General features: G+C 38.2%; 1 protein-coding gene across 10 annotated transcripts in view; it reads left to right on the top strand.

The window, feature by feature from the left end:
* HDAC9 (histone deacetylase 9) overlaps positions 1-22,340 on the top strand; it is a 936,353-nt gene that overhangs the window by 540,146 nt on the left and 373,867 nt on the right. For all 10 annotated transcript variants that reach the window (XR_009403815.1, XM_059396742.1, XM_059396749.1 and 7 more), the window contains 3 exons: positions 3,825-3,947; positions 6,972-7,182; positions 7,650-7,867. Coding sequence is in view for 9 of the 10 variants with exons in the window: in XM_059396742.1 (XP_059252725.1) it covers positions 3,825-3,947; positions 6,972-7,182; positions 7,650-7,867 (552 nt within the window). In the remaining variant the exon portion in view is untranslated. The remainder of the gene's footprint in view (positions 1-3,824; positions 3,948-6,971; positions 7,183-7,649; positions 7,868-22,340) is intronic.

The raw sequence follows: 22,340 nt of genomic DNA, 5'->3' as shown, positions 1-22,340 counted from the left end.
AATTCCCTGCAGAAGAATTCTGGGGTCACGGTATATAGCGTAACTATTTTATTGTCCTGAATTATTTGCCAGAATTGCTGTACCAGTCTGCAGTCCCACCAGTGATATGAGAGGTTTTTACCTCTCTAAATCCCAGTGACATTGAGATTTTGTGTTTTTCTAATTTTTTCCAGTATTCTTTTTGTAAGAGATTGAGTCTTTTCATTGAAATGAATAGCTTCCTGATTTCAATGGCAAAATGAATAGCTCTATGAGAGACATATAATTGTTCAGTATATTTTATTTATCTGAATTGTAAATATTATCCATAAGATGGGCTTCCAGTTGCTCTGATGGTGAGAAAACAGTTTGAAGGTCATTAATGAGATGTGAGTAGGTCTCCCCTGACCCAACACCTCACTCCGTCCTATCCCTGTTTTCCACATTGTGCTCCTTCTGGTGTATCAAAGCCTGATATAAAACTGACACCCTGCTCGGTGCCATTGAAGTTATTGAACTCTATTCTAATTACAGTAATTCTCACAGGTCATAGGAATTTGTTTTCTACTCTTCTGTGCACCTAACTAGCACATGAACTTTGTCATGTAGGACATCTTTGTACATCTACCATCCAATGCCACGCTGCTAATCCAGCTGAATTGTTATTGGTTAATTGTTTCATGAATGTTAAAAGATAGTCATTTATATCTTTAATATTTCCATTTTATCTCACTACAGCAATAGCTTCTGATTCTGAAAAATTTTTAGATTAAAACCATCCTCCCTGTGTTCTAAGATGTAAAACGTTGGCATTTTAGCACAGCTTTGATTTAAGGGCTGGATCCGTTTCAAAACTGCTTCCTGAAAAAAATCCTGGCTTTGCCTGAAAATGCTTGTGATCTCACCACAATACTAAGGTGGGGTAACCTTCCAGTCTTGTAAGAATACTGGTCAGGATCCTTCATTTTCTCAGTGAATTGGTATCTCTCACCACCTGTTCGGCTAGCTTTCAAGTGTGTCCACACTCTTTTAGCAGTGTAGATAAAATACAACTCCAGCTTCTGGCTCTAGGAAAACACTAACCTGGAATAGATAGACTATGCTGATTGAAAAGCTGTATTGAGGAAAGTTGTATGTAAAGAAGATAATTTGAGGAAAACATTTTTTCAGGTCTGTGAAGTCATTTGTGATTCTAGTCGTCCTATGAAAAAGCTGTGCCTGTTACCTTGTCTGTAATTGAAGGAAGTAAACTAAGTAATGTCCAAGTCCCTGAAGTTCTGTGGGAACAATACTATACCAGTCAGTCTCTGTGGGAAGAACCAGCTATGTACCAAGTGAACCTGGGGGACACAAGACTTCCCTTGTTTCCTCAGGAATTGTCTCCATGACTTGAAGACTCTCATGTCTATAAAGTAACTAGGGCTTTCGCTTCCTTCTCCTGCCCAGGTCAGCTGGTTCCCAGTTGCACACATTTATTCTTTTCCATTAGCCTCAGGATATGATTTTGCTTCCTCTCCTCCCCCTAAAGCTTTCCCCGCACCCATACTTTTTTTTTTTTTTTTTTTTTTTTTATGGTTCCCGTATCCTTTGGTAATGGTGGCAGAGAGGGCTGTGTAGCTTCTACACCAGTACCTGACAACAAATCTTGGTCAGTTTAAAAGTTGTATTGCGGATCCCAATGGGAACTGGAATTAAGGAAATCACTCAGTTTCTTCATAACTGAAGCATAATGAGAGCCACAGAATGCCTATGAAGAATGGGTTAATGTCCAAAAAGTCCCTGGCAGAGGGGTTGGCACACAGTAGGGGCTGAAAATCAGTACGCTGTTAGAGGGAGTGGAGCCACTCTACTGCCATATGAAACTTTAGCAGTTTAATCCTATAGTAAGAATATTCCCAAATGTCTTCACTTTGGTCAAAGCCCACGTGAGCAGCTAGTCTGCTGCTGCCGTCATTACATCCAAGAAGAAATATTTTTCTTACTTTAGTGTAGGTTTGCTTCCTGGGATGCAGTGGGAAGATACTGCAGAAGTTCATTCTGGGAAACGAGGAGGGCCTCTTTCGTGAGGCTCGTGGTGTGCTTTGGTGCCCTTCCCACAGTGCATGTCCAGTCTCAGTGCTGTGATAAGCAGATACAACCTGGAATGAATATTATACATGACTTGAAGTGCTTGTTTTTCCACATGTATTTCTCTTCTCTGAAAACAGATAAGTGAATGAAGTACCATTTTATTGTAAATTACTATTTGCTGCTAATAAGCTAGTTAAAATATTTTTTACTTCCTCAAACATTCTTTTTGTTCAAGCGTATATTCCAAACCAGAAATTAATGTTAAAAGCATATGAGTGTAAGCAAAATAAAAGCTTGCCTTTTTAATTAGAGCAAATAGGCGATTGCTACTCAGAGCTCCTAAAGTCATGCAATCTTACTGTAATGATGAAAGATCGTCTCCAGCAATCGTCATTCAGTGGCGTTTTAGACAACCTTAATTTTGTAAAGGGTTGCATCTAAAGTCAGTGTAATATTAAAGGTTTTATTATGCCTCTGGGTGTTCATACACAAATATCTGACTTTCTTTTGAGAAAAAACAAAATCTGAGTTAGCTTGGAATTCCAAGTTGCAATGAGGAAAAAAATCTCCTTTAACCTTCTGCTCTTATTATGTTAAGGCTACGACTCATCTCCAAACAAACGTATGATTGAGGTGATGTTTTGGAATAACATCCTGTGTTTTGGTGGCGCATCATTCTTCAGTGACATTCTGAGGTTGCATTGTATTAGCACATGATACTTTCCCCAGTTAATTGATATCCCAGGTTTGTCCAGGGGAAAATCTACAGCTCCCCCAAACATGCTTGACAAGTTATTATATTTACTTTAGTCAAAGCCCGTGTGTGCAATATCCCTCTTGGAGGTGGTCTATTATTGGAGTCCCATATGCTTTTTGTTTGGGAAGAAAGCAGTCACTGTGTCATACTGTTACATGGAGTATTCTTTTTCAGGGATGTTGTTCCCTTGGGGACCATATCGGGCCAGAGTTCCTTAGTCTAATAAGACCTTTGTACCTCTTATTGTATAAGAGTTCTGGGAGGGAAGCAAGAGTTAAACAGAAAATGTAATTCAAGCAACCATATTAGGCCACATGTGGGAAAACATGACTCTTAGTATTGGATTAAGGTATTTGTTGTAAAAAGGACTGTGATGCCAAAACATTCAAGGTATTTTCAGGGTAAATGAAGCCTGTTGTGGCACAGGGAACTCATAACATTTTAGCATTTAGCTTAGCTTCTGAATATGAATGATCTAAACATGCACACACGGAGTTGTCTATTCATAGATTTTATATTTAAAAAACCATGCTATTAATTATAGAAGTCCTATATGGTGATATCTAATCTAAGATTTTCTTGTGTGAGTGTTCCCATCAGTAAAGTGATGTTTAATCTATATAAAGATAATGATTCTAGCAGTATTAGATACATACTCATCACTCAGTAATACAAAAATACACCTGTAGGAATTAGTCACTTTAATTGTTGTACTTTACCAGCTGATGGTAGATACATGGACTATGGTTGATAAAGGTAGAATTTTAAAAAGAATTTTGCACACCAAACATTGAAGCCCTTTCTTTCAGATTCTGTGATTGTGTCTAATGAGCACAATTTTATTATAATTTTACATGTAACTTTCAGATACAGAAATCATAAAATAAACAATTAAAATACTTCACTATTTTGACAAATTATGATAATATAAAATCTGTTTTCTGAAATGTGAACATTTTAGAGTAACTTTTATGATATAGTAATGTTTTGAGACTGTCTTTTCATTTTTTTCCAACAGCAAATGGTGTCCCAGCAACGCATTCTAATTCATGAAGATTCCATGAACCTGCTAAGTCTTTATACCTCTCCCTCTTTGCCCAACATTACCTTGGGACTTCCGGCAGTGCCAACACAGCTCAACGTGAGTCATTACACAGTGACCTGAGGGATACAGTCGGAGGGAAACTCTTCTTGCATTTCTCATATATTTAGACTTCAGGGAAACTTGGTAGAGTTCGCTTCTCCTAGAATTCACACACTTCACTCTGAGTTGTGCAGAGACGTTCAGTTTGATTTCAAATTAAAGAATTACACTGGTTCCACAGTATCTACTATATAAAAGTAATAACTAACATTTATATAATGTTTTATAGGTTTTAGAAAAGAAAGCACCTCCAAATCTATTACCTTAGTACCTCCGCACAGCTATCCCATGAAACAGAGATTACAGGCCACATTTTTACTGAAGAAGTAGCTGAGACTTGGAATACTTAAAAGCCCAAGGTCACAGAGCCATTGAGTAGCAGTCCTAAGACTCAACCCAGGCCAGTATTGAGAGTCATAGCTTCCAAAGCAAAGCAGCATATGTTTATAGAATTTATTTTGTGAATGACTTTATTTTCGGAATTTAAGTTATGGACTCTGAGATACTCAGGAATACATATCTGGAAAACCTCTCTAAGAGCAACATTAAATTCTTCCCAGGAGATTCAGAGTGAATCAATTACTTTAAAAGTCTTGACATCTGAAATAGGATCTCTGGGAGGTAATTGTCCTACTAGCAGAAGATAGCAATAGTTATTTTACACATATTCCCCTAAATAATATAAATTTTAGCCATTGTAAAAGATTTGTACTCTTTCCCTGGAAAAATTCATCTGTGAACTGTGAGTAAGTTAACTTGTACTTATACGGAAGTCATGTGATACATTGGGTTTAAAGAGAAATTTATTTCAACCCTTGGCACCAATTTTGTCAGACTTTAGCAGTCAAATTCACGTCTTTTACAATATGCCCACACCAGGAAATTTTTTAAGAGTTGACCATTTTGTGCCTCGTTTGTTTTCAGAATTTAAGCCCTCTATATGGTGGGCTAATTTATGCACAAGCACACCTGTACTGACATTTTAAAATTATAAATTTTGTAATTGAGTTCATTCTATATTATGTAATCAGTCTAAAAGATATCTGGTTATATTTGGTATTTTTTATAGAGTGGAACGTTATCTTACATGATATAGTAATCTTACACCAGTGAGGAAAAAGCAGGATTTGGATGTTGTTTTATATCCAGAATTGAAGACGAAAGGCTTAAATAAACTGATTTCAGTTACCCCCTTGAAATTTCACATGAAGCATTTGTAAGCGGTTGGTTCTCATGAAAAGAAAAAAAGGAATTAGGGATGAAGCTGAACATAAATATTCATGGATGATGTTTTCACATTTCCACTTACTAAAAATTAGTTTTTCTTCTATTCTTCTATTTCCTCTTCTTCTGATGATAAGCAAATAATGACACAAAAGCTTCTTATGACACATGAATAAACATTTTATGTCCACCCTTTTTTGCATGTTCTAAGTCATTCCTACCAGCTAACACAAACATACAACACTTTTAATGTGGTCAGAGAGAATTTTTTCCCAAAGGACCAAGTACTAATGCCAGACCATTTAAGGTTTCAATGGTAATACAATTTGGTACCGTTGGATGAATAAACCAATGTGGTTTGGACTGAAGTTTCATTTTTCTTTGCTTCCATTTTGGTGTGGATGAGGCCATCACAATTAATTTTTCAAGCTTAGCATTGCTTTGGCAAAGGGATCTCTAATATTCCATTTCCCCACTGAATAGTGGGAAATTTTTTAGGAAAAGAAGCCAGGAGAAGGAATCACTTCTAGATTAAACATTGCATTGACTTGCCATGTGACTAAGACAAACCATTTACCTCTTTGTCCTTCAATTTCTCCATCACTGAAAATTGCTTTGCTTCCCTGGTGCACAGTAATTTTGAAAGATGAAACATGAGTTTTGAAAAGAAACACGCCACATAATTTTGAGGTATTAGACTTCTGCTTTTGTGATACCAAAATTACCTCCATTCATTAAATTCTTTGAATAGGATAATTCATTATTACTATTGATGATATAATTATTATTACCTTATTACTGTGTTATCATACATTTCAAGTTCTTAATAGCATTTTTATTTGATCTAATTTCACTTGTAGTTTATGTTATTAAACAAAAGTATCTAAAGTGTCATTTTCAATATTTAGAGATTTGGGGATCTGTTGTGAATTAATACAAAATACATGTTTAAGTCAAAGTCCTGCATATTTTATATAACCTTTCATTGGGTTGGCTGAAGAATTTTATTTTAAAAATTAAATATTGGAATCCTATAGCTCTGTGAGTTTATTAGAGGAATTGCTCCTTTTGCTTGAAACTCCAGAGCTACAGACAGTTTTATCTCCAGCTTCTTCACTGCTATGATAGAGTCATTAGTTTAGCAATTTGAATCCATTTTACATTGCCAGTATACCTTTTTACTTCAACAGTATGCTAAAACATTTTTTAAATAAACTTCCCAGTTATTAAGCCTAAAATTAGCATCATTTTCAATGTGGAAAAGAAATCTTTATGTTCAGTACAATGGCACTCAATACTAACTTATTTCCAATAGTTCAACTCTGTTTTTATTTCTCACCCAATAATTTGGTTGGTTTGAAAAGACACACTGTTGGACAAAAGAGGTAGAGGCGATTAAGAGGTACAAACTTCCAGCTGTAAAATAAGTAAGTCACAGGGATGAAAAATACAGCATAGGGGAATATAGTCAGTGAGATTGTAATCAGTTCGTCTGGCGACAGATGGTGACAGCCCTCATCAGGGTGAGCACATCTGGTATATACAGATGTTGAATCACTATGTTGTACACCTGAAACGTGGGTAATATTGTATGTCAACTACACTTCAATTAAAAAAAAAAAATCAGAAGAAGAAAAAAAAGACATGCCGTCATACATTTTCCTTACTTAGCTATCAGTCAGATGGGGTTTTCTTTTGGGTGGAGGGAGGGAGAATTTCAGAATAAGAAACTACGCTAATGCTGTACAGACCTAGTGGGTGAAAGAGGATTACCATCTCTGTTATTTCTTGACACAGGCTTCGAATTCACTCAAAGAAAAACAGAAGTGTGAGACCCAGACGCTCCGACAAGGCGTCCCTCTGCCTGGGCAGTACGCTGGCAGCATCCCAGCGACTTCAAGCCATCCCCACGTTGCTTTAGAGGGAAAGCCTAATAGCAGCCACCAAGCACTCCTGCAGCATCTCTTATTGAAAGAACAAATGCGACAGCAGAAGCTTCTCGTGGCTGGTAAATAATCATGACACCATTTGCGGATCATTTTAGGGCTTGATTTATCCGTGATCTGGTGTAAGGTCTTTTTTTAGCTCAAGACTCTCCTAAAGATTGAAAGTGTCACACAAGGATGTCCCTGAGACTTGGTCTTGTGGGAAAGGCTACTTTTCCTGTTTATTCCTCTAGACATGTGGTGGGGGGAAACACTGCACCTTATTTAACCTTCATACATACTGAGGCCAATGACTGGTGAGTCACCAGTCAGGTGCTTACCTGTCTCATGTTCTGGCACTTCTCCCTCCATCCCCTACAGCCTAGCTTTCTTCTGATGTGTGCCTGGTAGAATCACTAGTTTTCATCACATTTATCTCCTATATCTATTTTTCTGTGGGTTTTGTGTGTGTGTGTGTGTTTGTCTATTCCTAAGCAAAATTCTGCATATGTGTACATGTATATATATATATATATATATTTTTTTTCAGGTGGAGTTCCCTTACATCCTCAGTCTCCGTTGGCAGCAAAGGAGAGAATTTCTCCTGGCATTAGAGGTACCCACAAATTACCCCGTCACAGGCCCCTGAATCGAACCCAGTCTGCACCTCTGCCTCAGAGCACGTTGGCTCAACTGGTCATTCAGCAGCAACACCAGCAGTTCTTGGAGAAGCAGAAGCAATACCAGCAGCAGATCCACATGAACAAAGTAAGCCCCCAAGTCAAAGTCAGGAGGTCACAACCACCAGTGGGGAAAGTGGGGTTCCCTTCTTGGGTCCAGGCACACAAAAGGAAAATGTCGGTATCTCTGCATCATCGTTGACAGGAGATTGCCATCCTAGCCCTGGGGACAGCATCACAATATCAGTATTTTTACCCTCATTACATTCACAGCATGTTTGTAGCAACACTGAGATAACTGATTGGTGAGGGCTTCTATGATTGAGGACCTGTTTGAATTCAGAAGCACATACAGGCACATGAGTGCAGAGCCCCATTTTTTTGGTTTCATAGAATAGGCTTGGGGCAGAGTTGAAGGTGGTGGATTGACAACTCAAAAAGTTCCCACAGGTGCAGGCAGATACAAGGTGAGCCCACAAATATTTCTCAGCAACTTGTATGTATCCATGTTCTATTTTTTAGCATGCCCCATTTTATTCCAAACTGCATTTGAAGCAACTTCTCAGAAATGTGTGGTAATTTTCTGGCAGCCTTATTGTGGCCAAGTGGGAAGCTGATGTCCGTATCTCACCACATCCTTAGGCACTCTCCTGTTGAGGCAACCACAAAGAAACAGTGATTACAATATAACAACGTCTGGCAGGCCAGGCCCGTAAAACATCTTCTGTGAATTCATAAGCAAACTTGTCTACTCAGTTTTGACACTACCCTCCTCTATGACAGGTTTACAAAGCCGAGTCTTCTCATTCCTGGGCATGTTATTGTCATTATCATCGTCCCATATAGCATGATTCTATGAACAGCATGGTTCATATCCTATCCTTTGTTACTGTATCATCTACAAGTATCTGTAGAGGTATGATTATTAAGAAACGCCATTCTGTTTACTAAAGGTAGCTAAAAATTGGCTTACTGTTGAAGAGCTTTATTGCATCGTGACAGAAACAAAGCAGTGCCTCATGGGTAAAGGTCTAATCACCCTTCTAATAGCAGTAGGAGAAAGGGGTTCTTCATCAGGCGCTCACTTTACTGCAGGCAGGGCAAGAGGTTTTCTGTTCTCACAGGCAGAGCCAGGAAGGGAGCTCGGGCTGAAGACCATACAACTAAACAGCCCAGCCCTTTGCTGCCTTCAAAGATGATGTGGGGTTGCAGGGGAGGGAGATGGGCGCTGGCGATGGATGGCCATGGCCACTGTCTTTCGTGCTGTCTCTTACTACACTGCACATGGCAGTCCACAATACCACATGCTCTTTATATATCATCAGGTTGATGCTGTTATTGCTACAACATTTCTCTAAGTTTATGAAATTATTTTGTACCAAGGCAGTCTCCCTGGAGGAGACCAATTTCCTTCTTGTAAGAGTGGCCTGGTACTCATTGACTTGAATGTGACTCTGTGTATGTTTGCTGTATTGTGGTAGAGTTTGGCTTGTTTGTTTTGTGGTCTCTCAGCACTACTTAAAACTACGACGTATTTACTACATAAATTTACTACGTAAATTGTCCGGTGACTGATGCGAAAAATTTATGAAGGAAGAAAAATTGGGAATCCTACCTTTTGCCTCATAATATTCTGTTTTGTTTTGTTTTGTTTTGGGGGTTTTGTTTTTGTTTCTTGTTTGTTTTGTTTTAAAGAGAGAGAGAGCAAGCGAGCAAGGGAGCATGAGCAGGGGAAGGGCAGAGGAAGAGGGAGAAAGAGAGAATATTAAGCAGGCTCCATGCCCAGTGCAGACCCCGTGGGGGACTCAGTCTCATAATCCTGAGATCATGACCTGGGCTGAGAGCGAGAGTCTGATGCTGAACTGAATGAGCCACCCACCCACCCCATTGCCTCATAATATTTTGATCTGGAATTAAGTTCCTTAGATTCCTAGGAATACTTTAAAGAATATTTTGGAATACATTATTTCAGACTCTGTGGCATGCTGATAACAGAATCTTTATATTTTAGTATGACACTTGAGATTTTGACAGGCGGATGCTAACCTCAGTCACATGGAAGAAACCAAGATGAAAAGCAGGCATTTGCATTGAGCAATGAGAAAAGCAAATCTTATCAGAGACCTTCTCCCATGTGGAGCTGATTCCTTGGAATCTGTTAAGAATTCTTCCCAAAATTAGAAACAAACCTATACTTTCAGGTACATGTTTGTACAGTGGTTTGATTATTAAATCTTGTCTTAATTAGGCAAAATGAAGTCCAGAAAACTTCAAAGTACAAAGCTGATCTTTATATATTAACCCCTCTCAGCTTGGGTGTTTAGATTACTCAAGCAGGTCTCTTGTTGGCTGTTCTCCAAGTATGTATTCCATATGTTTGGTCCAATTGCATATGCACATTGGGTATTCTCCAGATTTTGAAAATATTTCACCTGCCCTCAATTGTCTAAGGGAACAGAGAAGAATCTTATTAAGGAAAATATTGAATTTCTGTCCCTATTCTGAAGTATTCACAATAGAATTATCAAGAAATGAATTGTTACTGCTCTCCCTTCCCTATGAGGTGATGAAAACATTTATTTCACATTATGTGAGGGCCATAACTTAGATGCCAAAACCAAAGAGTTTCTGTATGATCATATATTTATGTACACTCTAACCATTTTGAGTGACCATTGATGAGAAATAACCACAGAAACTTTAATTTCTATCATTTTTTTCCTGGTACAACACATGAATCTGTATTGAGTCACGTCAAATTAGAGCCAAATAGTTGGCATCATAAAAACATGGTCCTGCTCTTGAGCAACTTACTATAGCAGGAAATACATGCTCACATAAAGACGTAGGTGTGCAGATAACGTATTTGAAAATGTCCTTTCTGTTTGCTCCCTCAACTTTTTTTATGGTTCTTTTTTTTTAAGATATGGAGAAGCAAAAAATGCAATGACAATGAAGAAAAAACTAAGATTTATCTCTAAACCTGTATCCTATGAAATATGATTGTCCTTCCTGCTATGAAATTTTTAATGATATAATGGAATTGCTAATAATCCTTAGAAGAATTAAAAGCAAAGCTGTACTTTTCAGAGCAGAGTATATACAGTAATTGACTTACTAAATTTTGAAAACTTTCTAATATCTTGCTATTGTTTGAGTGCATTTATGAAAGCAGTCGTTCCTGCCTGTTGTAACTCTACAACATAAATATTATTAATCATACTAAATAACTTACCTACCCCTTGCTTATTACTTTAATGACATTTACAGCAGAAATTTGTGTGGCATAATATAGTTATCTGTCTCATGCAGTTAGGATGTAAGTATTTAATAGTTTAGTATTTAATAGCTTAGTGCCAAAATGATATTTTGAAAGATGACTGGAATGGATTTACATAGTATTTGCATTGTTATACAAGCTAGAAAGGTGAGTGGAAAACCCATCAGAATGATTTGTCTCTCTGGCCCATCAGTTTGAATACTCAGTTTTCAAGGAAAGTATTTTGAGAAGTTTAGCCATAAGAAAGTCATGGCTTGCATGTTTCTTTATTTTTTGTTTTTTGTTTTTTGGGTTTTTTTTTAGATATTTAAAATGAGAAATGCATTTAACAATTTCTGTTACTATCATATGGTATATTCTTATAATGATGACTTGTGAGTTTTTTTAAAAAAAAAAAGAGTTTCTTTATACTAGCATCAAAAGAAGACTGTTGTTTTTCCCAGTTATCTTTCATTTTTTTATTGGAAGCATAAAAAGCTTTTTAAAGACGAATCTTTCCCATAGATACAAAATGGCAAACAAAATGTAAGAGGGTATTGGTAATTTTCTTCTGGTCTCATTCTAAGTTTAAATATTGCAACAGAATTTCTGGTAAAATAAGACTGTGATTAAAGAAAGCAAAACACTCTGAAGTTACTTGACTGTTTTTATGATATTTGAAGTATTCCAAGCACTACCTAATTAATAGAAGGGCAAATCTCTAGCTGTATCACTATTGGAATGATATACAGAAATTTTCTTCAGTGTCTTCATTCATTTTTGTTATGAGATAATTTGGCATAGATTTCTGCCCCCTACCCAATGAAAACATTCTTTAAATCATTTCTGTTATAGTATTAATAGAATAGCATTGATGCACACTAAATTTCTACTTTAACTAGAATTTTTCTAGTACCCATATTTTTGGTACTCATTCTATCAAACCCACATGAGCAGAAATTTCAAGAAACTTCTTCATTCAGTACTTATTTGAAGGAAATACTGATTTATTATACTTTACTTATTTAGCAACTCATTGAATTCTTGCTTTGTGCCAGATGCAACTTTAGGCACCAAGAGAATAATAACAGTCATTGTCCTCCTGGAGCTTACAGTGTGGGGAGCAGAGGAATGAAATATTCAGTAAACAGAGTAAATGGTAGTACAGTCTGTTAAGTACTTGGATAGGGGACATGTGGAAGAAAATCGTTTCTTCGAGGAAGTAAGACAAGACTTACTTAGTTACCTCTCTGAGTTCTCTTGTCCTTTTTTTTTTTTTTTTAAAGATTTTATTTATTTATTTGACGGACAGAAATCCCAAGTAGGCAGAGAGGCAGGCAGAGAGAGAGAGGAGGAAACAGGCTCTCCACGGAGCAGAGAGCCCGATGCGGGACTCGAACCCAGGACCCCGGGATCATGACCTGAGCCGAAGGCAGAGGCTTTACCCACTGAGCCACGCAGGCCTTTTTATATCCTCCTTTCTTCCTCTCTCTCTTTTTTTCCTTTCTTTCTTTCTTGCTCTTTTTCTTTCTTTCTCTCTTTCTCTCTTTGTAATATGCTCTGTGATAAATATCTTATGCATTCCTTGGACTGGATATCAGCCAACACCTTTTTAAAAAACCCACATGAATCACGAGATGACATCTTCTCTATGTCAAGGTTCACTGTAGAGAGAAGTATCTATTATATATGTATTACTGTGATACGTAGGCATTTTGACATGAGTGCTCTTTCATCATAATAAACATATATCTAAGACGAGCGGAGGAAAGGAGAGGCCAAGCAGATGTCCTTGTAGCCCTTATTGAAGCAGGTCGCTACGGTGTCTGACAAGGAAGGCATGAATCTAATTCTCCTCAAGCGCTGGAATAGAACAAATGGGGAGTTTTCGGAAGAGAATTGGATTCTTTGAGTAGTATCTCTTTTATTCTTTTTCTCGAGATAATTTTCTAACATCAGTGTTACATATTCTTCAGGACCCCTCGTGATTCATATCCACTCCTTGTCCCCGATCGTCCATCCACAGCAGCCCATGGGACCATATTCTTTGCTGCCTGTGGTCAACACAAACATAGCGTGCGTGCGTGTGTGTGATTTTTGTCCTTATAAAATATCCCAGAAGGCATTTCTAAAATAGAACTATTTGGGGCACTACTGAGCAAAGTGCATATTTTTCCAAGGAGTTATATTTGAAGAACAACAACTATAAAGATGTAGCATTCCAGAAAGTTTACATGTTTTAAGTCACACTTCCTATTATCAAACACCAAAGGAAATGCTTTGTGTTAGCTTTATTTTTTTTTTAATTTCTTTTTAGCGTAACAGAATTCATTGTTTATGCACCACACCCAGTGCTCCATGCAATACGTGCCCTCCGTAATACCCACCACCTGGTTCCCCCAACCTCCCACCCCCCGCCCCTTCAAAACCCTTAGGTTGTTTTTCAGAGTCCATAGTCTCTTATGGTTCATCTCCCCTTCCAATTTCCCTCAACGCCCCTCTCCTCTCCATCTCCCTATGTCCTCCATGTTATTTGTTATGTATTAGCTTTATTTTAACCCAGGTACTTCTAACCATGGCTTCCTTGTGAGAAGATTCACATTTTTTTTTTTTTTAAGATTTTATTTATTTATTTTACAGAGAGAAATCACAAGTAGATGGAGAGGCAGGCAGAGAGGGAGAGAGAGAGGGAAGCAGGCTCCCCACCGAGCAGAGAGCCCGATGCGGGGCTCGATCCCAGGACCCTGAGATCATGACCTGAGCCAAAGGCAGCGGCTCAACCCACTGAGCCACCCAGGCGCCCCGAAGATTCACATTTTAAGTGTGATTAGAGGAGAACCATGTACCAGTTTCTGCTCTTTGCTGCGCCTGTTACTCCAAGGGTATCTTTCCCTCCCCTTCTTTTAAGAGCGATGCGTCCTCCCACACCTCCTCCAAAGGTACTTTGGGTATCTTTTCCATAATACCAGCTCCCTGTTACAAGGAGGAGCCACTGTAAACTGGGACACCAAGCCAGCATTGTTATATATGTCATCTTCTCAAACTTAACAACTCACTCTTTTTAGTATCACAGAATTTAATGAGTTGTATTTATTTTTAAAGATGTTATTTATTTGACAGAGGAAGCAAGAGAGTACAAGCAGGGGAAGCAGTGGAGGGAGATGGAGAAGCAGTCTCCCCACTGAGCAGGGAACCCCCAACCCTGGGGTTCGATCCCAGAGTCCCAGGATCATGACCCAAGTCTAAGGCAGACCCTTAACCAACTGAACCATCCCAGCGCCCCACTAAGTTTAATTTCCAGGGTTTGAGTAGGTGGACCAACATGACAGGACTAGCAGTTGACAGAGCACGAATTCTGACATAGGTTGAATGACCCAAACGTCTATCCTGAATCTAAACTTAGGATTTTAGTGTTGTGTTTTTATCATGGAGCAAGAGACGAGATTTTCCTTTTTCTTCCTTTTTTTTTTTTTTTTTTAAATACATTTTTACTTTAAGTAAGCTCCATACCAAATGTGGGGCTCGAACTCACAACCCCAAGACCAAGAGTCACATGATCAAGAATCATGGGTATGCTCTACCAACTGAGCCAACCAAGCACCCTAAGACAACATTTTCCTAATTTTATTTTTGCCCAAAGTAGAAAGCTTACAATTAAAGGCAAGGCAAACAAACAAACAAAAAAGGAGGATGATCTTATTTTATGTCTTAATTTTTTGGTATTGGTTTGGATTTGTCAAGATGAAGAAACTCCTTTTCCTGACCCCACTGCTCAACTTTTCTCACATTGCCCTCCATCCGGTTAGTAAGTCGGAAGCCTCTCTACGTGGCTCTCATGGGGGTACATTTAGATATCCACTGGATCGTAAAGCTTCCCAAAAGTGGGTGCAGTATGGCCAGGCCCTGACATTGCAAAACTGTTATTTTTATTATTATTATTATTATTTTAGATTGGGGAAAAATCTTCTCATAAGAGCTCTGAGCGAGCCTGACGCTGAAAGTCTACTGACTTCATCAAGTTCAACTGAAATGCAAATTTGGCATCTCATCCATGGGTGGTTGGAAAATGCCTTGTTTTAGGTTTTGAAAAATGGATGAGTAGAAACTTGAACTGGGCTTTCATTTAGGAAAGTAGGCATTACTGTTGTCAGGTTTAATTTCTCTCTCTCCGTTTGACAGTAGGTTTCCAGGCAGAGTCTTTAATCAACAATTTAGGATTACATTTTGCCCATTAGATGGATAGTATGTCCAAAAACTTTAGCAGGCACCGAAAGGCAGTCTTAATTTTATAACAGTAAAAAGCCCCCTAGATTATTTATCTATCTATAGAGGTTTATAGAAGAAACTTCGACTTTGCCCTTAAATAGATGTTATTTCGACATGATTAGCCCAATGTAAATAGATCTGTGTAGGTATGTGCTGAGCTTCAAAAAAAACCACTTACTGCCATCCCGGCTTACATCATCACAGAGAATTCATAGAGAAGCATTTCACTACATAATTACAAGTTGATGGTTTATAATATACAGAAAATGGCTTGTTGCTTTATTATTAGATGTGATGAAATCCCGTGTTTGTAAAAGAAACTAAATGACCATTTCAGTGGATTAATGGGTAACATTCACAAGCGTTCCCAGTGTTGCTTTCATAACTCGAAGACCAAGGGAAGGACCTCGACCTTTCCTTTTCACTCTGCACTGTTAATCTAGTCAGAGACGCTTTTACTGAATGAGAAAAACAATAGTTGGACATGACTATGAGGTAAGAAAATAGGGGAAAGAAAAATATCTGGGGAATTAAGCCATGTGAATAGTTTGACTGATGTTGATTCCAGGCTGTTCAAAGGGAGAGGGAAGCTAAATAATTCGGTTGTTTCTCAACCTTGACAAGTAGTTTCATTTGACAGGATGAAATAATTAAGTCTTACTAAGGAATTTTTAATAAAGCTAAGTGATTTGTGGACATAAAAACCAGCAATGTGTGGCAGTCTCTTTGTTATAGATTTTGGTTGCTTATAAAGTCCTGATTTTAGTTTTTGTCCCTTGTATCTTCCTGCCCTTTCTCTAAATACAAATGAGATCTCAGGGGTTAGTGCGACCCTGAAATGTCATACGATCCTAGAGTATTCCCATTCCTTCAGGCAGAATTGCATCCAGGGCTAACCTCGCATATCTTAAATGCACCCTTACTCTCTTGCTATCAACTTAGTTGTATCAACCAGCAATAAAAAATCACTTCTAAAAAATAATCTCCTGGTATGGAGTTGTTCATGGTGTTCCACAAAGATTTGCTAGCAACCATTATGCTGCATGCTAAAAATGAAAATAGGAAGGCATGTTCTTTCCCTTGAACGACCCATAGACCTGCAAACAGATCATTCTAGTCAAAGAATGTTCTATATAATTAATAGTTCATATGAAATGCAACATCTAGAATGCTTGATGACCTTGCCGAGAGAAGTGTATGATGTCCTGCAGAATTATTTACTAATTTTGCAACTTTTGATAAAGTATTGAACCTCCTCATCCAGTAATTCTCTAATCTGAAGGTTTTAGAGGTTTATAGTGAGGAGTGCATGAAAAGATGTACTGAAAGTGCTTCGTGAACACGGTAAGCACTACTAAATTTTAATGCAGCATTTCTATTCTTCTATAGCACTAATAGCTTCATTTTCCTTATTCTGTTAATGAAAATGGTTGGTTTTCTGGAAGTGCTAAAATATTTCCAAGATACACATTTCCTACTTGCCTCAATCTTGCATCAGCCTACTTTGTTGTAAACCAAACCACTAAATTTGGTTCCAGCTTGAGCCTTTGTATTCATCATGAAGCAGACCTTGTTTTCTCTTTGGAACAGTATTACTGTTAATTATTGAATTATTTAGCGAGGTATAATTTACACAGCAAAATGCATTCCTCTTGCTGTACAATTCACTGAGTTTTCACAAATGCCTATCGTCACATAATTACCACAGTCAAGATATAGAACAGTTTCTTCCCTTTCCAAATTTGCCTTGTGTCGTTCCTTTGTAGTCGATCCCAACCCCTACCTCCAACCCCTGGCAAAGTAGTTGAATTTTTTTACCATGTAGAGAACATAAAACAACTCACAAGTATGAAGGATGGCATATTTTAAGAACAGGCAGACATCAGCTCGAAATGATCTAAACCCTAGAATGTTGAAGTAAGAAGGGCCATAAGGGATTATTTTCAGAGGTCATAGGCGGACACTCTGTGGACTGGAGCCATTCCATTGAACTGCTGTTCATTGGTTTGCCTAGTATCTTAACAAGCATTTCAATTATTGGTCAGTCTTTTTTTTTTTTTTAAATTGGTTAATCTTTAAAAATAGAAAGATTTCAAATACAAATCTGGATTTCTGGCATTGTCTGAAAATTTGAAAATCTGGCTACACTGGGACCCATATTTCTATGTGGCCATTATTTTCTGGGGTTTATTCTTGGTCATCCATTTTTAAATAGAGCTTGTGCTGCTTTCCAGATTATCAAAGCAAGGGTCGATCAATGGCGAGAAAGGGAGATGTTTATGAATCAATTGATTTGAAGATCATTGGCTTTGAGATCTTGTCTATTCTGAGGCTTGGTCCAAAATCACCAATGGTGACTTTCCTTAACTGTGCTCTGTACATTACCATGAAAAAGCAAAGAAAGAAATCTTTGAAAGAAAGCATACTATCACCTGAAGATTGGAAAGGGGATTATTGGTGGGGAGGGGGGGAATGCTATTATGTAATAAAAAGACATAAGATTACAGAGTGTTGTAAAAGAAGGACAAATAGCTCATTTGTGTTCTGGTTAAGTCTTGTTGCACTCTCTTGCTGGGGATTTATGTTCTGAAAGCTGATCTTTCTGTTTCTACGTTTGCCTACCTCAATCTAATCTTCTAGAGCACTTGGAGTAACCATTTACAAATACAAATCAAATCATGTCAAGAGCTAGTTTAAAACTCCCCAGTTGCTCCTTATTGTCAAAGGATAAAATCCAATCTTTTTGTGGCCTACAAGGCTGTCACGATCTGGCTCTTGCCCCCATTGATGACCTCATCTCCCACTCCCTTCCCTTACTTGCTGACCTTCAGCTTTGCTGGCCTCCTCTCCAGTCTGTGGGGAATGTCATTTCAGCCCCAGCAGTTGTGTTAGTCACTGTTCTGTATGGAATGTTCAACCACCAGATCTTCTCATAACTCCCATCTTGGTATTGGAGTCTCTCTTCACTCAAACATCACCTCTTCTGAGGGTCCTTCCCTGCCCATACAAATTAGACACAGATGCTCACCCCTTTCCCCATCACTCTCTACACATTAAGTTCCAGTCTTCAGTTGCTTATTTTCTGCCTCTTCCTCTGAGATGTTGCCTGATGGCACTTCTCAGGGTGTGGCATATAGTAAGTGCTCAATAAAAAATTGTCCAATGAATGAAAGAGTAGGTGGGTAACTTTCTCAAACTCACTGGAAACACTGAAAGGAGGAAATTTTCAGTAGCCTTTCCAGAAGTTAACACCCGTCTAAGTTATTGAATTACTAGTGTGATTTGAAACCAGAAAAAGGATATTTTAATTGCAGGCATTGTTTTAGACGACCATTAAAGTTATACAGACAAACATGTTTTTATTAAGAATTCACTTCATCCCTAGATTAGTTTCATATCTCTTCAATATTGGTAAGAAGGAAGATTTTTCAGTTAGACTTTTAATTAGTGTGAATAATGAACCAATATTTAGAAAACATTTCTCTCTTGTTATTTAGTTTGTGTTCTTCTGGCAATTTCCCTAAAATGCACAAAAGTGAAATGGCATAGAGTATTTTGGCTTGAGGCGGAGTGCTTCTCTAAGTAGACCTCTCAATTTGAAAGCCCTCCATGCTCTGCATGTTGTTTTTGAGAACAGTTGGTACATACCTAATCTATTTGTGATTTGAGACAGAATTTTATCATTGTTTTAAAATCTAGTTTCCTTGGAGCTTAAGGGAAAGGTTTCATTTTCCAAAAGAAGAATTTTGCATTTATTTAAAAGAAAAAAAAAGAACAAAAACAAAAATTCGTGCCATTCCCCAAGTAAAATCTGTCTTCAAATCTGAGGCAAAATAAGAAAGTGATGAGTTGGGTTGAAGGTCACTTTGCATAGTTTAATAATCACATGCAAACACTTGTGCTTAATGGGTTGTTGACAATTTCAGAAAACCAGATATCCATCAGTAACTGACTTATTCTTCATACACTCTTGTTCTTAGCTACCCTTCCAAATCCGAAGATATTTGTGGGGACGTGAAAGATCTCCTCGAGAAAAATTCAAAATGCGGAATTTAAAGATACTTTATTCGATAGCACTTACACTTATGTTGATTTCCAGATTTTCTCAAACAGTGTAACTTACACAGACAAGCTTAATGCGCTCATGTGTAAAGGTTAGCAGCACAGCCTTTATTATTTCATGAATTCTACATCATTTGCCAGTAGACTATATGATATTTAACATGGAATATAAAACATCGAAATTATGGATCTGCCATAATTATGAGCCTAGCAGGGATTGACAAGAGTGGAATGATCACGCTTAAAGGTGTTTGAAACGTAGATAAGTTATCCTGCCTGGTCTATTGCATGTCATTGTGAGTGCAGAGGAGTGTGTGTGTGTTACAAGCCCAGAGTGGTCATGGATTGGCCACTCCATTCTTGGTGTTCAGTACGATCGCCGTCAGTGGCAGGGAGAACACAAGAAACACTGACAGATGAGGAAGAGCATAGATGAAAGGGAAGGAGAAGGAGAAGCACAGCCATGATCTTCCTCTCAGCTGGGTTCCCCACCAAAGTAGTGCACCTGGTGTCAGACGAATGACACACGGTGTGTTTTACAGATGGGCCCTCGGCCGAAAGTCACACAGGCTCGCACATTTATCTGTCACACAGATGTTTCGTCTTGTGTTTTGTAGCCAGCAAGGCAACCGCTCAACTTTGCTGGGGGATCACCTCCAGATGTTCAACCAAAGGGAGACTCTGCTACCCCACTGAGAGTAAGCAGACAGCTCCTCCCTGCATCTGGGGCCACTCAGCGACAGTACAACTTAGAAGAGGCTTCGCCCATACCGTGTTTGTTATGGTCACATTTGAAGTTCAAAAACACATACGACACAACACAATTGGAGTCTTGACTGTCTTCAGAAAGAGCCAGAAACTTACAGACAACATCAAGTAGTTTTTTTATTTTAAAAATCCTAAAATAAGTTAAACCCGGCAGGCAGGTTTTCTGTGACTTTGGTCTATAGATTTTTCTTGCTAATGTTAATTGCTAATTTTTCCACGCTGGCAGATTTGCAGGCTTAAAGAAAAACAGCTTTAGTCAGATACCTGGAGTAAGAAGTGTAGGTTAACTCCTTCTCTGCATTTACAATTTGCAAAACCATCTCTCGGAGATCCCCATATATCACTTCTGTATTTTGTGAAACTTCGCAAAAGCACATATTTCATTTCAGAGATGGTGAAAAAGTGGTAGTTAATGCTCATGTAGACATTATCATTTGCTTCATAACCTGGGAAGGAAAATGTCAAACCGCTGTTACTGAACATCAATTAGGTTTTTGGGTATTTAGCAAAAAGATGAGCCAGAGAGAAACAAGGACAAGACTCGTGCATTTGGGTATTGCTGTTCACTGAGATGAGAAAACCAGGTGAGCAATACATGTGAGTAGGAGACGAATAAAGGTTTTCTTTGAGCTCTTTAAAGTTTTTGATACCTATTAGGTATTCTAGATCTAAGGGAAGATGTTAAGGAAGCAGCTGAATATGCAAATTTGGAGCTTGGGGAGACATTGGAATTATTTATATTAATTCAGTTGCCATTGGAACATGGCTGTTTCAGAGTAGAATGCAAACTGGAAGGGTATAAAAAAAATTCTGGGTTTCTACTCCTTTTTGTTTGTTTTTGGAGATGGCTCAGCTTCTCTTGGACATGAATTTCCTTCTTTATAAAATAAGGGTTTGAAGAATGCTATTAGAAATTTTCCAGTGACTACATTTTATATGTATATAGTCTGTACTCATAATTTACTGTTTTATGTCAAGAAACTTTTTTTTTTTTTTTTTTTTTAACAAACCATCAAGGAATTCTGCGCTTGGAAGATCATTTTGCCATTTGGCCGTCTTGCCCAGTTATCATAGCGTTACTCATTCTGGCACTTTTCTCCTTCATGTTTCCTTTAGTACATCATAAGTGTAGATGAAGCCAAAGGAACTGACTAGAATAAATGGCATTGTTTCTTTATTGCACACGGAACATTGTTATATATGCATCTGTGTCCATGAGGTTGTCAATACTGACCAAAATTGATTCATGGACTAAACGATGAGGTTTCTGGGTATATCTGTGACCTCAGAAATACATTAACAGGTCAGAAGGTTTTTTGTTAAAATGTACATATGATATATTCTGTGAACACTAAGCCTTTGGTCACTATTTGAGATTTTCTTTAACCTACTTGGTATCTGTGGAAAGTTACATTCCAAGAGTTAGCACATAGTTTGGTCTTTAGTTGTTGTAATACCAGCCTCTTACCTTCAAAGATTCTGTGATTGTGTCCTTGTGCCTTTTGTGAAGTGCTTTACCCTCACTGACACTTAATAACATCCCAATTAAATTGCCACTGGATTTGGCGTGAATGCGGTCATTACTGACTTTCAACAGGAGAGTTTTCGGTCAAATAGTGCAGATGAAAGCCTTGTTGGCATGAATTCTAAAGAGAACAGGAAAAGAGAAATGAAGTCAGTAAAGAGAGATAACTCAAGGCGTTTTGCTGTGAAGGGAGGTACATAATGGTGTTGGTGGGGAGAGCAAGGGAGGTTTTATTTAAAATCACTTTGAAAATGCGCAAATAAGAATATTCCAGCAGAGAGGGGAAATGTGTGTTGGAGAACAGAGAGGGTCATTGCAGGGGTAGACAGGATCCAGACCTTAAGGAATGCGAGGAAGGGTGAACGGGCCACTTGGGAAATGCGATGGTAGCAGGATGTTGAGTTTCTCTTCAGAGGCTTCTGCTTCTCAGTGAAATAATAAGCACAGGTAACAGCAGGTCGTGAAGAAGAGGTGGTCTGGATTTTCGAGGTCTGAGGAGAGAGGAGGTAGTTTGAAATCGTCATTGAAAGAGTGGGAGTGAATTAACTAGAGAAATGTGGTAGGATTGCCAGGCACTGAGGACCCTTTTGAGGGTTTTGCTCATGAATCTAAAGAGAAACATTCAGCATGATGGTAATTCATTTGTTTGTTTCCCAGCTTATTCAGCTGCTTGGGTTTGGC

Source organism: Mustela nigripes, chromosome 4 (assembly GCF_022355385.1).
Source record: "Mustela nigripes isolate SB6536 chromosome 4, MUSNIG.SB6536, whole genome shotgun sequence".
NCBI lineage: Eukaryota > Metazoa > Chordata > Mammalia > Carnivora > Mustelidae > Mustela > Mustela nigripes.
This window is presented reverse-complemented; position numbering and strand designations above follow the sequence as displayed.